Raw genomic sequence first — 18,712 nt, 5'->3', positions numbered from 1 at the left:
CCAGTCCGGTTTCAGACCTGGATACAGCACCGAGACGGCTTTGGTCGCGTTGGTGGATGACCTCTGGAGGGCTCGGGACAGGGGATGTTCCTCTGTCCTGGTCCTGTTAGATCTCTTGGCGGCTTTTGATACTATCGACCATGGTATCCTGCTGCGGCGGTTGGAGGGATTGGGGGTGGAAGGCACCGTTTATCGGTGGTTCTCCTCCTATCTCTCTGACCGTACGCAGACGGTGTTGGCAGGGGGGCAGAGATCGACCTCAAGGTGCCTCAATTGTGGGGTGCCTCAGGGGTCGGTTCTCTTGCCTCTCCTGTTCAAAATCTACATGAAGCCGCTGGGTGAGGTTATCCGTGGTTTCGGGGTGGATTACCATCTGTACGCTGATGATACTCAGCTGTACATTTCCACCCCGAACCACCCCAACGAAGCCGTCGAGGTGATGGGCCGGTGTCTAGAAGCCATGCGGGTCTGGATGGGGAGGAACAGGCTCCAGCTCAACCCCTCCAAGACAGAGTGGCTGTGAGTTCCGGCGTCCTGGTACAGTCAGCTTACGCCATCGCTGACTGTTGGGGGGGAAGTATTGACTTCCAGGGGAAGAGTGCGCAACTTAGGCGTTCTCTTGGACGATCAGCTGTCTTTAGAAGAACACTTGACGGCCGTCGCCAGGGGAGCATTTTATCAGGTTCGCCTGATTCGCCAGTTGCGCCCCTTCCTTGATCGGGACTCCTTACGCACAGTCACTCACGCCCTCGTTATTTCCCGCCTGGACTATTGCAATGCTCTCTACATGGGGCTCCCCTTGAAGAGCACCAGGAGGCTCCAGCTAGTCCAGAATGCGGCTGTGCGGGTGATAGAGGGAGCACCGCGTTGCTCCCATGTAACACCTATCCTGCGCGGCCTGCACTGGCTGCCGGTAGCCTTCCGGGTGCACTTCAAGGTGTTGGTTACCACCTTTAAAGCGCTCCATGGCTTAGGACCGGGCTATCTACGAGACCGCCTTCTGCCAACCGATAGCCTCCCAACGACCTGTGCGCTCCCACAGAGCGGGCCTCCTCAGGGTGCCGTCGACCAAACAATGTCGGTTGGCGACCCCCAGGGGGAGGGCCTTCTCTGTGGCAGCACCGGCCCTATGGAACGAGCTGCCTCCGGGGTTACGACAACTCCCTGACCTCCGGGCCTTCAAATGTGAACTGAAGACTTTACTATTTCATCGTGCGGGACTAGCCTAAGAAATATTTTATTGTAATTTTAAATGGGTTTTAAATCGGTCTTTGACCGTTTTAGTATTTCGGCCATTAAATATTTGGTTTTAATTTGTTTTTTAAATATTGCTATTTATATTTGTATTTTAATATGGCTGTAAACCGCCCTGAGTCCTTTGGGAGAAGGACGGGATAGAAATCTAATTATAAATAAATAAATAAAATAAATAAATAAATTAGATGAAACCTGGCTTAATAGCAGTAATTGTGAGATGGATCTTGGAGTCCTAGTGGACAATCAATTAAATATGAGTCAGCAGTGTACAGCAGCAGCCAAAAAAGCCAATGCAATCCTAAATTTCATTAACAGGGGGATTGAATCAAGATCACATGAGGTACTAGTACCATACTATAAAGCCTTAGTAAGGCCACCCCAATCACCACACAATAAAAAAAAAAGTTGAGACTCTAGAAAGTGCAGAGAACATCAACAAAAATGATTAGAGGCCTGGAGGCTAAAACATATGAAGAATGTTACAAGAACTGGGCATGGCTAGTCTAGAGAAAGACCATGGGTGACATGATAGCAGTGTTTCAATATTTGAGGGGCTGTCACAGAGAAGAAAGGGAGAATCTATTATCCAAGGCACGTGAAGGCCAGATAAGGAACAATGGATGGAAACTGATCAAGGAGAGATTTAACCTGGAAATAAGGAGAAATTTTCTAACAGTGAGAACAATCAACCAATGAACAGCTTTCTTATAGAAGTTGTGGGTGCTTCATCACTGGAGGCTTTCAAGAAGAGACTGGACAGTCACTTGTCAGAAATGGTATAGGTCTCCTGCTTGAGCAGGCAGTTGTACTACCTGTAGTACGTATAGTAGACTCTCAGTTTATAATTCTTTTTGCTTTTGTTTTTTAATCAAGTCTATCAATGGCATGTTAGGATAAAGAACCAGCTGGGAACTTTATTTTAAGAAATTGGGCAAATAATATTTGCTGGTAAAACTGGTATTTCTTATATTGGGTTAATATTCATTTTAATTTTTAAAAAAATCACTAATATATTATTATATTCTATATAATAATTTTCTCATACCCCTAGAAACATTGGATTACACTTTTAAGAATACCAAATCAATGTTCACAGATTTATGGATGCTATGCCAGCTAGTTAAAACAGATGCTAGAGAACCAAACCAGGGAAAGCTGAAGTAAATGATGTGTGACAGAAAGAGATCATGATTAAAACTAAATATATAAATTAACTAAAAAGTAATCATATGCCATGTGTCAGTTTATGTACATCCATACATTTTAATACCTTTATCTTTGTTTTTTTCTTTTCCAAGGGAATCCAGTTTCTTTCTCAATGATTTCTTCCTCTTTTGTCCATCTAGAACATACAAGCAATAAATGTTAGCAAATGCAGTAAGTGTTGTCTGCATGAGGTGTCAAGTTTAATTTACCAAATGCCAGATAACACATGAATCATTTTATCTATCTGAAATAATGGGCTGTTACCTAGAAAAATATCTTTTGTTTATTTTCTTTTAAGATTCTACAAATCTTATAATAGGCTGATAAATAAACATGTCCATTATAAAAACTATTACTGGTTTATAATAAAAAGTTCATATCTCCTTGAGATTAAGGCTACATTATATTTTATTATGTACTAGCTGAATATCCATGCTCCACCACAAAACTATGTGATCGGGCTTGATAAATCGACACTTACAGCTTGAAAATTAATGAGTAGTTACGATCGGCCTCTCCTCTCCCCTTCTCTCTCTCACCCTTGCCCCACAGAAGCCTCCCCTATCCTATCCCCTTTTCTCCATCAGCTTTGCCCCACAGAAGCCTACCCTACCCTACCCTACCCTACCCCCCTTCTCTCTTTCAGGCTTGCCTCACAGAAGCCATCCCTATCCTATCCCCTGCTTGCTGCTGTGAAAGTAAAACTGAAACTGAAACTCCTCTCCTCTGCTTGTATTTTGCATTTGGAACAGATTTTTTCAGGTGGGGAGGGAAAGTAGAACTCCTTAGCATCAGAGTGTGTTAATAATAATACAGGAAATACTAATGCTCTGATGGTTATTTCGAAAAATCCTTTCTTAGTGAGCACCTAGAAGCCAAGAGGGACATACATGGCAAATTTCAAGTTTGTAGGCTTTACAGTTCTGGAGATTTTGTGATGATGCATGAGTGGTATTTCACTTTTATATATATAGATAAGTTATTCTTTTAACAGTGGAAGCCATACTAGCTAACATTTTCTAATGCATCTATTTTTGTAAATAGACTTTTATAAAAGATATTTTATAATAAAATGTTCTAATATGATTAAGAAACTTAAACTACTTTAACATATCATCTTAGCATATGAATTGTAAAGTAGACTTCCGCTAATTTTCTAGGTGATTAAGCAGATAGTTGTTCAACTGGAGAACTTAATTGTTTGCCTCAGCTTGCCATTTCAGAATATTTAAGGGATGGACTTGTAACCGAATTATGCTACTTTAAATTGCAGACTGGTTTGAATGCTTTTCCATTCAACAAAAAGTGGGGGTATAAACAGCAAAAAGTACATCACGTTAATTCCATGACAGATTTAATGCGGCTTACGATAAACAGTTCCCATTATTTGCGGAATTCACCAATCCAAGAAACATTAGTAAAATAATTCCATTAGTGTCCAATAAGTGTTGTCTCAACAAATACACATTTCAAGGTAATGGACAGAATTACTCTTTGGAGGCAAAAATACACTTTTGTGCCCAACTTCTAAATTTAAAAAAAATAAATAAATAGTCAGATGCTACTCTCTGGCTTCTGCTCCAATTACCACTTTCTACATGCGTAGAGCTGCCCCCCCTTGATAAATACACAAGGTTTCTGAAAGAGACTAGCAAGAGATGAATCACAGAGGATGTAGGGAAGAACTGTTAAACCATTTCCTTGGCTGTCCTTTCGCCACAGAAATTCTTCTGCTGTCATTTAAAACTAAAGGATAAAATTACTCATGAAAGTTTCCTAAGCAAACTGATTAAAAATAGGATAAGAGATTTTATTTTTGTAATGGTAACTGAATAAGAAACAAAACGCAGAGAGTAAAATAATATATCTCTGCTTGGTTCATGCAATGTTGGGATGCAAACACATCGACTTCATGTGGATTGGCACTTTTAATTTGTTCAGAAATGATATAAAGGGACAACTGTGCAAATTGCTCCGGAAAGTTAAAATAAAAAGAGACATTGATATTTCTCCAATCTGGAGGAATTACTGCAACAAAAGTTGAATTACAGCAGCAAACGTTGCATGCTAAGTAAAATGCTAATAATCCAACTGCAAACAAATATTACACGATTTGAATTATCTGGGAATCATGGCAGTGTGAAGACATTAACTGAATGGTTCAGTATGTTAAGCAATAAAGAAAATATCATGAATGTCATTACATCTTTATATAAGTACTGATATTACACAGAATATTTTATCCCTTAAATTTAAAACATTTGAAGTTTTTTACTTTGGAAAAGGCAAGAGCTGGAGCATTCTGTACTTATGGTTTACAGGTTGACTTCAAAGTCAGTCTGTGTAGTATAGAGACATTGGATAGGTTTGGGACATCCAGTGAAATTCAACTGTGAAAGATTATGCACAGACAACAATAAACATTCTTTATATTTTGCTAACCTATGGTATTCTCTATAGATATTTTGACTATATTTTAGATGTCATTGCATGAAGCACACTGATATGAGAGTGCTAGTAAGATCCAGTTTTAAGAGAGAAGGAGACTATGAGGAACTTTTTTATACAGAATCAGATTTTAGGAACTTTGAAGAAGACAATGGCAACTCACTTCTGTTTTAAGTGTTCTTTATCCCCCCCCCCACCGTCCCTACAGGAGTGAAGCTTGAGTGAAATGTTAAATAAAACTGGACAATTTTACATGACATGGATTACAAAATGAATAGCTACATAAAATGGTTATATATTACTTCTACTAATAGAAGCAGTAGGTTAGATAAAATGATTATACATAACTTTTAGATAAAATGATTACATATTACTTCTAATAGAAGCAATATGTTAGATAAAATGATAATATATAACTTTTAGATAAAATGATTACATATTACTTTTATTAATAGAAGCAGTAGGTTACCAGCAGGGGTGGGATCCTACCGGTTTAACAACCGGTTCACTAAGTGCGCCAGAAGCGCTGTGTGTGCATGCACACTTTGGAGAAAACTCACCTTCCGCATTGCTGCCAGCAAGGAAAACAATGGAGGCACGGCAATCCACTCTGCTGCCCCGATCAGCTGGGCTTTGGAAACGGAAATATAGGTAAATATAATGCAGGGGCAGGCCCACTTCAAAATCGGAGCAAACCAGTTCGCTCACGGCTGATAGTCAGAGCTAACGGTTCACCCGAACTGGTCCGAACCGGTAGAATCCCACCACTGGTTACCAGTCACTAGAAACATTACAGAAAGGCTGATAATATATTTATATTTGAGGAGTTCTTAATTTTTATCTATCTGGCTTTTATAGGAATAGAAAAAAATATGAGACAAAAAAACTCATGGTTAAACACCCATATGGAATGCTGTGTTTATTTATTATTAAAATCAGTTGAACGCTATCCTTTACATAACTAATCACCAGAAGTTAAAACATCCATAGTAAAAATAAAAGTATACTTTAAATAAACTAATCCAATTGGAACAGAGTCATTAATCCCCAATATAATCCATAAAAGGATAACATCAATGAATAACAATCCAAAATGAAATGGAGACAATTTTGCATTTAAAATTCTGCAGAAAAGCTCTACTTTTAACATGTTCTAGAAGCACTTAATGTGGGAGCAGATTTAACTATAGGAAGAAACCCAGTGGTGGGATTCAGCCGGTTTGGGCTGGTTCGGATGAACTGGTAGTTAAATTGCTGGCTCACCCCACCCCTTCCTGGAGTCCCCATGCACCCCATTTTGGCTGCCAGGTAAGTGCAGGGAGGCCTACTAGACCCAAAATGGGGCGCAGGAGGTGCGGCACCTCTGTGGCCCTTTTTTTTGCTCCCAGGAGGCTTCAGGGAAACCTCCTAGACCCAAAATGAGGCCCGGGGTAGTGGTAGTAGTGCAGCCTGTCTGGTGAGCTTTCCTTTGCCTGTTTGCCAGTGCAAATAGCCTGTTACAGGGCCTTCCTGGGGCTCCCCTGGCCTGTTACAGGCCAAAATGGAGGTTCCCTGGCCCCAATCTGCCCTCCCAGGCCCTTTCTGGGCCATCCTAGGGCTTCCCCAGCTTCTTACAGGCTGAAATGGAGAGTCCCTGGCCCCGATCTGCCCTCCCCACACCATTTCCCATGACTTTACTGAACTTACTTTCCAAAGACCTGCAGAAGAGGCTGAGCCACATGGCAGAGAACCCATGGTGAAGCTGTAAGAACGTGAGATGTAAGGAAAACAGCTTTCCCCATCTGAATAAAAGACTTCGGCTTCTATGCCATGAGTGCCTGCAGGTTTAGTTTTTAACCCAGTCTGGTCAGGCTTAGTTTAGGCCAAGGGTCTCCAACCTTGGCAACTTTAAGCCTGGAGGATTTCAACTCCCAGAATTCCCCAGCCAGCTCTGCTGGCTGGGGAATTCTGGGAGTTGAAGTCCTCCAGGCTTAAAGTTTTTTATTTTATTTTATTTTGTCACAACAATATACACAAGCATCAGCATAAAATATCTACATATCATATAAGCATATATATGAGCAAAAGTATGCAATAACTATATTAATTTGATATAATGAAAGGAAACAATAGGACAGGAACGGTAGGCACTTTTGTGCTCTTAAGGAATGGGGTGAGGTCAATAATAGACAGTTTTTGGTTAAAGCTTTTGGGATTTTGAGAAGAGACCACAGAGTCAGGTAGTGTGTTCCAAGTGTTAATAACTCTGTTACAGAAGTCATATTTTCTGCAAACAAGATTGAAGCGGTTAACATTAAGTTTAAATGTATTGTTTGCTCTTGTATTATTGCGATTGAAGCTGAAGTAGTCTTCAACAGGAAGGACATTGCAATAGATGATTCTATGAGCTAAGCACAGGTCTTGTCGGGGTCGGCCGAGTTCTAAGTTTTCTAATCCCAGGATTTCAAGTCTGGTGGTATAAGGTATTTTGTTGCTTTCAGAGGAGCGGAGAACTCTTCTTGTAAAATATTTTTACAATAAAAATAAGTTGCCACGGTTGGAGACCCCTGGTTTAGGCCCAGTCTGCTTGCTGCTGACTGGCTAGTTCGAATGAGCAGCTTCAGGGATTGGGACATGGCAGCCAATCAACAAGGGCCTTGCAGTTTGGCCTGATGAGACAAAGGAAGCTACCTCCCTTTTCATTAGTTGCTGCCTCAATCCCTGAAGCAGGAAGCTTCCAGGCCTAGGCCTGCTGACCACATGACCCCAGCCAAACGCTTTTACTCAGAAGCTGGTGAAAATGTTTTCCTTAGATTTCATGTTCTTACAGTTTCACCTTCTGAATAAAACACTTTGGCTTCTCTGCCAGTGGCTCAGCCTCTTCTGAACCTCTGGAGATCTTCAAAAAAATAAGATCTTCAAAAAGTAAGTAATAAAATAAATGGCATGATTAACATTTCCATTGTTTTCAGTGAGAAATATAGGTAATTAGGTTAGTATGAATGTAACCTATTAAGATTATGTTTAAAAATATAAAAGAACTATATGTTAAAAATGTCCCTGAAATGCCATTAAATCATTTATTTCCATCCTTTGATTTTTGTAGCAAATTTTTGTTTTGATAAAAGAAAAGTGAATATTCATGGAGAATCCATCTGTTTCTTCAAAGTAGTTCCTCTCTCACCATCCTCTAAAGTTCTACTCCTTAATTGATTTTTCTTAATAATTTGTCTATTTAGAACAACAAAAAGGAAGCAGAAAAAAAGGCAACAGAATTCCTAAGAGAGCAAAATCCCTACAGCTATATAGAGACCCTAGTGGTCTCTAAAGTGCTCTTATTACCACAGTAAAAAGCAGTACAATGACTTTAAAATACAGCTATTACTGTTTCCAAATATATATATACTGGTACTTGCTAACATTTTAGAAGGTACCTATGTTAACAGATAGCTGCTTCCATTAGCAGAAGAACAGTTTCCAATATAGGGGGAATAATCACAAATCCAGCAAGTTTTTATATTTGCTTGAGAGAGTCTGTGAGAAACCTTTTGCTAATGTTAGAATGAGACTTCACTGAACAACTAATGTAGTTTTGTCTTCTTGTAGCTCTTGAAATCCATGTCACAGAATTCATGTTTCAAAAGTATTCATATCATTTTAGCTATTTTTGACATAAGATTGCCAGATTTAAAAATTCTAAGTGTTTAAATATTAAATGGAAAAGTCTTTTTATAAGGCTACTATCAAGCATTGTACATTAGGCTTGTCAAATTTCTTGTTTCTGATCAGATTGTATTTCACAATGCTTCAAGTGTATAATGGCTTATTTAGTTATATTAACAGAATAGATAGCAGAAAAAATTATACCTTTATAGCAAAAAAAAAAAGTAATTAATCCAAAAAAGGTGAATAACATTTTTACAGAACTATAGATATGTTGAGTCTGGGCGCAACAAGGATTGGAGGGGAGGGGAGGGGCAGGGCGAGGCACCCCTTGATGTGAGTGACATTGAGTTGGCCACGCCCACCCAGTCACATGACCACCTAGACACTCCCACAGAACCTGTTAACTTATTTGAATCCCACCACTGAAGAGACCATTCTACAGGGCCAGGGCCCCAACAGAACAACTCCTGGTCTCTTGGCTTCCTTCACTTTAGGAAAGTGGGTAATAACTAACACCTATTTCTAGGAGCAGGCTATTGAATGGATTGACTCCAATGGGCCACTGTATTCCACACTAATTATGTCTTACAAATAGACATGAAAGGCAGCTGAGTATCTTATCTATGGCCTACCTGACTACATCTTCATAAAATAGTACACATGAATCCAGAAGATCCTAACTTCCCACTCAAGAAACAACTCTGGAGCATAGCAAGTACTGCAAGGTTCAAACTAACTCCATCTTACGAGATTCAAGTTCAGCTTATTTTAACCGATTCAATTCCTTATAGTATAGCCTCTAGACAAGAATCAAGACTTCCACAGGCCAGGAATCAGTAGTGATATAGAGTTGGCTATAATCAAGCATGCTGATAATCTCTCCCACCTGTTTCAGGGAGACCATTAATATGAGGTAATCCTGAGAATCCAGTGTCAATATAAAGAGAAATTAAGTAGATAAATTTATCAGTGGAAGTTTAGCAAATAGAATGTGATGATCATTAATTAATCAGTCTTCCTAATCAGCAAATAACTTAGTTTTCTAATTAAGTGAGCTGGTCTCAACCAAGCAATGAAAATAAAACGAATCAGAGTTCAACCAAATTAGCCATGGCAGATAGAAACAAACCTGTTATTCTGCTAAGTGTCAAGATATCTATTTCTCTGTGGGTGATTACTGCAATAAAGGGGACTCTAAAACAATGTTTATTCATTGCAGGCAAGATGAATAGATTAGAGAAACTACAAAAATTAGAAAGGTTGAGACAAAAGAATTTCAGATCCAAAACAGCATCATTATCTACTGAATAATGTATCTCACTGATGAATGATAAGCAACTAGACACCTAACCAGAAATATTAAAAATTAATACAATATTACAAAAATTAATACAGATAATACAGTCAGTACAGATTTTATCTGAGCCAAAGGCATTATGATCATGAATACTAAAAAAGCGTTCTTCAGATACTGTACCCAGCTGCAGCTTCATTTAGTGTGGCCTCCACCAATCTGATGCCTTATTTATTTACTGAAAAACATCATAAGATTGAAGTTCACTTTAGTTTACATATTTTTCAAACTATCCAAACAAATTGTTTGGAGTAAAATCCATCCCATAAGAATATCAGAAACAGTTCTACAAGATCTGAGGGCTTGTAAATAAATCACAGTCAGATGAAAGTATTTAGCATCAAATGGGAAAGGTTACTTGCACGCTTCGGGCGGTGGGGGGGAATGAAAGAATAAAGCTGCAAAAATGTAACTATCATTACATTTCTGTCACTGACATTCAGTCTGATTAATATATATAGTGCTGGAAATCTTTGCACAAGAATACTCCCCTTGAATATATACACTTTGTTTAGAGAAGCTTATGAATTATTTTGTTAAACAAAATAAATTATTCACTAATAATAATAATAATAATAATAATAATAATAATAATAATAATAATAATAATAATAATAATAATAATAATATAATATTTTAATTTTTTATACCGCCCTTCTCCCGAAGGACTCAGGGCGGTGAACAGCCAGATAAAACAATACAATATATTACAATAAAAACTATTTAAAAAACTTATTCAATATGGCCTAAATTTAGATATAAAATGTATAATATAAAATAAACCCCATTTAAAATCGAATTAAAAACCCCTATTAAGCCAGTCCTGCTCGGAAGAATAGATACGTCTTCAGCTCGCGGCGAAAAGTCCGGAGGTCAGGAAGCTGTCGAAGTCCTGGGGGAAGCTCGTTCCAGAGGGTAGGATTGATTCTTAAATTTTTTTAGTTGAGCATGAGGTCACTCCATAACCCTGTCCTCAACTAATTAGCACTGTTTTGAAATGCTTTGTCCTATCAACATCAAAGATACACAAAGAGGAGGCTGCAGGCTACAGGATTTTAGGTAGTCCTTAACTTAAGACCACAGTTGGGACTTGAGTTTTGGTAGTTAAGTGATTGTGGTTGTAAGTCAAGAAACCCATGTGATGAGACCCTATTTTTCAACTATTTTTATTGTGGTAATTAAGTGAATGATGTTGTTTTAAGTGTGAATGACATGGTTGTTAAACAAATTCATTGTCCCATATGGGTGTTTAAACCAACAAAAAACATCACAAATCAGTCTCATGCCTGCAGGACAATACAACTGGTCATAAATGCGACTGGGCTGCCAAGTGCCCAAAATGATGGAATGTGGGCAGATGGTGCAATGTTTTGCTATGGAGTGCTTTACAGGCTGTAAAGCAATCTTTCTGTAGCCATCATAACTCTGAACTATTGTTAAATGACTAGTCATTAAGACGAAGACTATCTGTAAAGTGAAGAAGGTTGCAAATTCAATACATGCTACTTCTAATTAACTTTGAAAGATGGTAAGAAGAAATGACAGATGTGGAACAAATTTTATCTGACATGGCACAAACTGAAAAAGAGACTACAAGTGACACAGCAAGAGAATGATTTGGAAAAGGACACTGCTGGATACAGAAAGTAAATTGGCTGTTTTAAAAATTAAAAAGGAAATTCAAATATTAAGGGTAACGACCAAGAAAAAAATTCTGGACTAAATTTTATGAATGGTTGGACAGGAAGAGGAATGCTAAGATGAAGGGGTAGTGAATGTCTAGAAATGGGTATGTCAGTGTATGTTAAACTTGTATGTGAGATATGATTATATTGAGTATGGATGTAGCTGTTTAGGAGGAATTAACCTATATAATTGACATGTAAGAAGTAATGTAAATTTGTACAAAGATAAAAAAGTAGATTATTTATTAGCTTAAATTTGACGGCAATGTTTAAAACCAGAGATGTTAAACCATGTCCACTGTTTTTTTTAATTTGAATTATTATAAAAAAAAATTAAAAAAAAAAATTCTTATGAGATCTACTAAAGAGACTTGTTAAAGTCTTAAAGAAATATCATGTTTCCCCTAAAATAAGATCCTGTCTTATATTTTTTTGAACCCTGAAACAAGCTCTTGGCCTTATTGCCATGAACTCAAAAGCCTGATTGGGCTTATTATCAGGGGATGTCTTATTGTGGGGGAAATAGGGTATATGGAATGGGGTAAAAAAGAATTGAAGAGAACTTCTATTCTACGTTTGATTGAATTAAAAATTAAGACTGTTAGAAGGAAAAATGGTTTATTTGATCGAAGTTAAAAGAGAAGACTTTTTTTTTGCAAAGGCCTGGTAACTCTTTATGAACTTTTTGCTGATACTAGGATTGAAAGTGTTTTATGAATTTGCTTATAGATGGGATAAGGAATGAAGAGATATCTGTTTATAACCTTATAGAGGGAAAAGAGTTATTAAATTTGTATAAATATGCCTGTTGCAATGCAGGCTGGAAGTCACTTCTTTATATATTTATTACATTCTTTAATTTTCTTTTTTCCTATACTTTTTATTCTTATTTTCCATTTTCTAAATTTAGTTTGGGTTTATTTTCACTATCGTAATTAAATTCTTAATAAAAATATATTCAAAGGTAGTTTAATTTTTTATTCTTATTTTTTCCAGCAACCAGAGTTGTACAATAGACTGCAGAAATTTATTTTGACTTTTAGCAACTGGATTTGTATTTTTGGAAATGAAGTTTGCTTAGTTCTTCTGAGAAAGTCAAGTAAAGATTTTATTGTTACCTAATACATAGTATACTTGATAAAAACACTTTTACATGACTGTTGGTTTCCCATTAGTCCATTTGACAACAGAGTCTAGTATAGACCTACCAGATCTCAGATGCAAAACTCTAAATGAATAGTAAACATCAAAAAATAGATTCAAAATCCATCTATTTTAATGGTAGCCTAGTTTTGCATAAACCTCTATGAGGATAATGCACGAAAATTTGCAAATAATTTTTTAACCTTGAGTTGGCTAAATAAAGATGCTTTCTGTATCATTTTTTGATTTTCTCCCTCATTTTATGATGTTGATTATTGTTTATATTATATTATTTATATTTTTTTAATGACAAGGACTTCTGTTTTCTAAAACTGCTGACTAATGCATTAAGGGATTACTTATAATTCAGAGTTTTTAAGTGCTACTAAATTTTGAATCAAATTGTTTCTATTCTACTACTACAAATATCTAAATATTAAGTCCACAGATAAAAAATAAGTAAAGAGTAATAATGTAAAGTGACGAAAACCTTCCACGAAAACACTAAAGCACAGATTATAAATATTACCATTTACACTGTATAAGAAAAATAGAAAATTACATAAAGAGTAGAAAAAACAAAGCTTCAATAATCTACTTTATGCCAAAACAAACACATAAAGCACATTCCCATTTTTATTCAGAACAGAACAGAAACATACTGGGCACAAAATCAAATACCGCATAATAAAGGTTCCGATTGAGAAATAGTTGTGCTCGTTTTGGATACAGCTTTCTAAAATAATTTCTTTTTATATAACTGAGCTCAATTAGTGATCAGTGAATTAAAATTAATCAATTGGTTAACAAAATCAACTGCAAGCTGGTAAGACCTTCAGGATCTCCAATTGCTTGCCAGAAAAGGTTGGGGTGGTGTAAGAATGACAAATTCCTACAAAAGACAGATTCAACACCTCCATAAATGTTGATCTCCGGATTATAACTTTGATGCAAAACAACAAAATCATCCTCTTAACAACATTAAGCGTCTTCTTAATGTACAAACCTGTTGCATGTCAAATAATGAGGACAATCAGTTGAATATATAGGAATATGGCTTTAAGATTTCGATATTTACCGCAATGTATATTATTTGTATAAAGATGTCATGACATTATTCTACAAATGATGCAATCTCCATAATTATGTTGCTACTCAAATGATATACCCATAATGATAAAAAAGGATATAATTTTAATTTTTTACATAATGACAAAACAATCAGAATAAGAGGTATGATGGCAGCTGGAATAACTATTAAATGTTTAATTATGGATGTGTAAAGCAATCTTCTATCTTTTGATTAGAAGACAAAAAAGTAAAATAAAATATTAGCTTATGATTTACTCTTCAATACTTACCATTTCATTGCTAGCATCTAAGCATTTGGATTCATTCTTACCTTTAGGAATGGTTATTTGGCATCCTAAATCACAGTCCTGCTGCAACTGATAGAAGGCCACTTCCTGTAGTCGGGCACGCTCCAGTTCTGAAAGACTCTGAATAGAAACAGATTTCAGTCGAACGCTGCGCCCTGACATGCTGTTCCAAGTGAAATCACCCTGTAAGAATTCAAGCAGGAAATATGTCATGTCACATATACATCAACAAGTGAGCAAAATATTATTTTACTATATGGGAGATTGACTGGGAAAGGAATGGAGAATCAACAGTGGGCAGATTCTCTTTTAAATGGCAGCTCAATCCAGATGGGGAAGATTCTGGAACAAAGCATTCAGAGTCCCCACCTTAATTAACTCACCATCAATAAGGCTGGGAAATTTCTAATACAGCCCCCAAAATACTACATTTATCTCGGATTAGTGTTGAAAATAATTTATTGAAATCTGTAGTTTCTGCTTCCTTGGTCTTGCTTCCTACTTGGGTTCTGACACTTTTACAACCCTAAAAATATAAGTCAGGCTTTATTAAGCTATACTTGATATTAACCTGCAACAACATTCCATTTTATTTGGTTGATTTTATATGTATTAAAGAAATGTATTCAACTGAATGTTGAATAGATAGTTGGACTTAATTGTTTAAATAGACCATTTAAGTTTTATTATTTTATTACAGGTGATTCTTGATTTATGACTATGTAAAATGAAATATTTACTATTATCATATATATGCTATAGTTATATAATATATTCATAATTATTCATATTTAATTAGTCATTTATAATAGAATAGAATAGAATAGAATTTATTGGCCAAGTGTGATTGGACACACAAGGAATTTGTTTTGGTGCATATGCTCTCAGTGTACATAAAAGAAAAAGAAAAAAAAAACCTTTATCAAAGGTACAACATTTACAACACAAATGATGGTCATAGGTTGCAATTTAACCCTTAATGATAGCAACAAAAAGTTAAAGTCATACAGTTATAAGTGGAAATGAAAATGATGAGAAGATTAATAGTAGTTTAGATTTAGTAAATAGTTTGACAGTGTTGAGGGAATTATTTGTTTAGCAGAGTGATGGCCTTCGGGGAAAAACTGTTCTTGTGTCTAGTTGTTCTGGTGTGCAATGCTCTATAGCGTCATTTTGATGGTAGGAGTTGAAACAGTTTATGTCCAGGATGTGAGAGATCTGTAAATATTTTCACAGCCCTCTTCTTGATTCGTGCAGTATACAGGTCCTCAGTGGAAGGCAGATTGGTAGCAATTATTTTTTCTGCAGTTCTAATTATCCTCTGAAGTCTGTGTCTTTCTTGTTGGGTTGCAGAACCAAACCAGACAGTTATAGAGGTGCAAATGACAGACTCAATAATGCCTCTGTAGAACTGGATCAGTAGCTCCTTGGGCAGTTTGAGCTTTCTGAGTTGGCGCAGAAAGAACAGTCTTTATTGTCCATTTTTGATGATGTTTTTGATGTTAACTGTCCATTTTAGATCTTGCTATATGATAGAACCTAGAAATTTAAAGGTTTCTACTGTTGATACTGTGTTGTCAAATATTGTGAGAGGTGGAAGTATGGAAAGGTTTCTCCTAAAGTCTACCACCATTTCTACAGTTTTGAGTGTGTTCAGTTCCAGATTGTTAGGCTAGTCATTTGACCTCACGTCTATATGCGGATTCATCATTGTCTCGAATGAGACCAATCACTGTTGTGTCATCTGCGAACTTCAGTAGTTTAACAGATGGATCATTGGAGATGCAGTCATTGGTATACAGAGAGAAGAGAAGTGGGGAGAGCGCACAGTCTTGGGGGGGCCCTGTGCTAATTGTACAGGTATCTGAAGTGATCCCGCTTAGCTTTACCTGCTGCTTCCTGTTTGTTAGGAAGCTTGTGATCCGCTTACAAGTCTGCTCAGGTACTTGTAGCTGGTTTAGCTTAGTTAGAAGAGTGTCTGGAATGATGGTATTGAATGCTGAACTAAAGTCTACAAAGAGGACCCTTACAAAGGTCTTTGGAGATTCAAGATGTTGTAAGATGTAGTGCAGAGCTATATTAACAGCATCATCTGTTGATCTATTTGCTCGGTATGCAAATTGCAAGGGTTTAACAGCGGATCCGTGATGGTTTTCAAGTAGGAAAGCACTAGCCTTTCAAAGGCTTTCATGACTATAGATGTTAAAACAACTGGTCTGTAGTCATTCAGTTCCTTGATGGTGGGCTTCTTCGGCACTGGGATGATGGTAGAGCGTTTGAAGCAAGAAGGAACATAGCACATCTCTAGTGATTTATTGAAGATATAGGTGAAGATAGGGGCCAATTGGTCAGCACAGACTTTTAAGCAAGAAAGAGTTATCTTGTCTGGGCCTGGAGCTTTTCCTGGCTTTTCTCTGTGAAATAGGTCCTGCACTGCCTTTTCTGTGATCACTAGAGGTTGTGAACCCAATGGGATGGGGTCAGTTGTAGGAGGCTTGGCTGTTGTTGGTGTGTCTGAGATTGGGGTTATGGAGATAGGTGGCTGTAGTTTCCTTTCAAACCTGCAATAAAATACGTTCAGGTCATCTGCCAGTTGTTGATTTCCTTCAGCCTGGGAGGGAGGTGTGCCATAGCCGGTGATATTTTTAAGAGTTTTCCACATGTTTGCTGGTTCATTTGCTGAAAACTGATTCTTTAGCTTTTCAGAGTAGCTTCTTTTTGCTGCTCTGATCTCCCTTGTTAGTAATTTGTGGCCTGATTGTACAGCATTTTATCACCTTTCCTGTAGGCTTCCTCTTTGGAATGACGTAGCTGCTTAAGTTTAGGTGTGAACCAAGGTTTGTTGTTACTGTATATTCGCAAGTTCTTTGTCGGTACACATAGGTCTTCACAGAAGCTGACATATGATGTTACAGTATCTGTGAGTTCATCCAGGTCCTCAGAGGTATCTTCAAAAATGTTCCAATCAGTGCAGTCAAAGCAGGCCTGCAGCTTTAATTTTGACTCCTCGTCCAGATCTTCACTGATTTAATTGTTGATTTTGTGGTTTTAAGTCTTTGCCTGTAAGCAGGTACAAGGTGAATCATACAATGATCAGAGTGTCCTACAGCTGTACCGATAAGCATCTTTTAGTGTTGTGTAGCAATGGTCTAACGTATTATTGCCTCTAGTGGGACAAATGACATGCTGAAAGTATTACTAGAATGTTTATTAAATATTTTTTACATATCCTTCCTTATCCCAACTTCTGCTTTAGTGAAAATATATAAAGCTTTCTTTAATTCTATTTTCTGAGGTTCCTTGGCATTTTCTAGCCAGGACCCCTTTTCTTGGAGCGCTTCAATAAAAGAAAACAGAATCTGATGAACAGGCTTCCACCACTTTCAATTTTAATACAGTATTGTATTTTATCCTGTGTAATATTTTCATTTACTGTCAGCTTTTCCAGGTAATCCAGACAAAACACCCAACCAGTGAACTAATTCTACTTTATTGTAATTGTTAACAGAGAGTTTGCAAGTCTGAAAGTACAAATTTTCCACCATTCTTTTACCTCCTGTATGGGAGGTTCATTTTTAAATTTCTTTCTCTGCATGTTACACAGCTGTGGACTACATTCTCTCTTATCTGATTGTTCCCTAGGCAGCATTTTCACTCACCAGCCCCTGACCATTCCCACATACGATTACAGTTGTATTGATCGGCTTCATTCTTATAGAGACTCTTTAAGCTTAGGTAATTAGATATTATTTATAATGTTCAAGTCCTTTACCAGAAATTGAATTTATGGACCTTCAAAATTTATATGACTACAGTCAGTGACCTATATACATGTGGTACCTTCTAGTGATAATGTATTTGAAAATACCACACAGAATATACATTTTGTAAAATTAAATGTGAAAGTCATGTAAAACATGGGATGTAACATTTTAGAATATCTGTATCTCTCTGTTATGAAAACTTAAGGGAAGGTAGACTATAGATACACCATTGTGATAGAGCTTCCAGATGCCACTTCCTGCAACTACTGAATACTAGGACCTAAATAGGTCCTAAAACTAAAGAACTACTATATATCATCATCTAAAGAACAAACAGACATTAGTTTCTGGTAGAGACCTGGATACTATAGAACAGTGATGGCTAACCTTTTTGCCATTGCGTGCCAAAAGCAGGGGGAGCACGGGGGGGGGGGGGTTCACATGCACCCATACCCATAATTCAATGTGCCCCTCTCCCTTGCACATGCGTGCATGACCCCCCCTGTGCTCCCCCCGCTTTTGCCACATGATGGCACAGTGGGCCCATTTTTCACTCTCCCCAGGTTCCAGAGGCTTTCTTGGGACCTGGGGAGAGCAAAAACGGCCTCTCCCCCTACCCCAGAGGCCAGAAACAACCTGTTTCCAGTCTTCTGGTGGACCCGGAATTCCCGAAAATCAGCTGGCCGGTGCGCACATGCGTGCTGGAGCTGTGCTAGGGCAACACTCGCGTGCCCACAGATGTGGCTCTGCGTGCCACCTGTGGCACGCGTCCATAGGTTCGCCATCACGGCTATAGAATAATATCTGATTTAAGCTACAGAGTTTAGCCAA

The 18,712-nt window shown here is 37.5% G+C and overlaps 2 protein-coding genes across 9 annotated transcripts in view; one reads left to right on the top strand and one right to left on the bottom strand.

Annotated features, from left to right (window-relative positions):
• The window catches only part of ARHGAP6 (Rho GTPase activating protein 6), a 296,071-nt gene that overhangs the window by 53,966 nt on the left and 223,393 nt on the right, over window positions 1-18,712 (bottom strand). For 6 of the 8 annotated variants that reach the window (XM_058184503.1, XM_058184504.1, XM_058184507.1 and 3 more), the window contains exons 2-4: window positions 14,141-14,300; window positions 5,472-5,537; window positions 2,528-2,599 (exon numbers count right to left, since the gene is read on the bottom strand). In XM_058184503.1, coding sequence (XP_058040486.1) covers window positions 2,528-2,599; window positions 5,472-5,537; window positions 14,141-14,300 — 298 coding nt within the window. The remainder of the gene's footprint in view (window positions 1-2,527; window positions 2,600-5,471; window positions 5,538-14,140; window positions 14,301-18,712) is intronic. The other 2 variants (XM_058184505.1, XM_058184506.1) reach the window with 2 other exon arrangements.
• Window positions 14,240-18,712, top strand: part of AMELX (amelogenin X-linked) — a 29,501-nt gene continuing 25,028 nt past the window's right edge. Inside the window, exon 1 of the mRNA XM_058184516.1 lies at window positions 14,240-14,349. The gene's annotated coding sequence lies outside the window, so the exon portion shown is untranslated. The remainder of the gene's footprint in view (window positions 14,350-18,712) is intronic.

The sequence above is a fragment of the Ahaetulla prasina genome, chromosome 5 (assembly GCF_028640845.1).
Source record: "Ahaetulla prasina isolate Xishuangbanna chromosome 5, ASM2864084v1, whole genome shotgun sequence".
Taxonomy (NCBI): Eukaryota; Metazoa; Chordata; class Lepidosauria; order Squamata; family Colubridae; genus Ahaetulla; species Ahaetulla prasina.
This window is presented reverse-complemented; position numbering and strand designations above follow the sequence as displayed.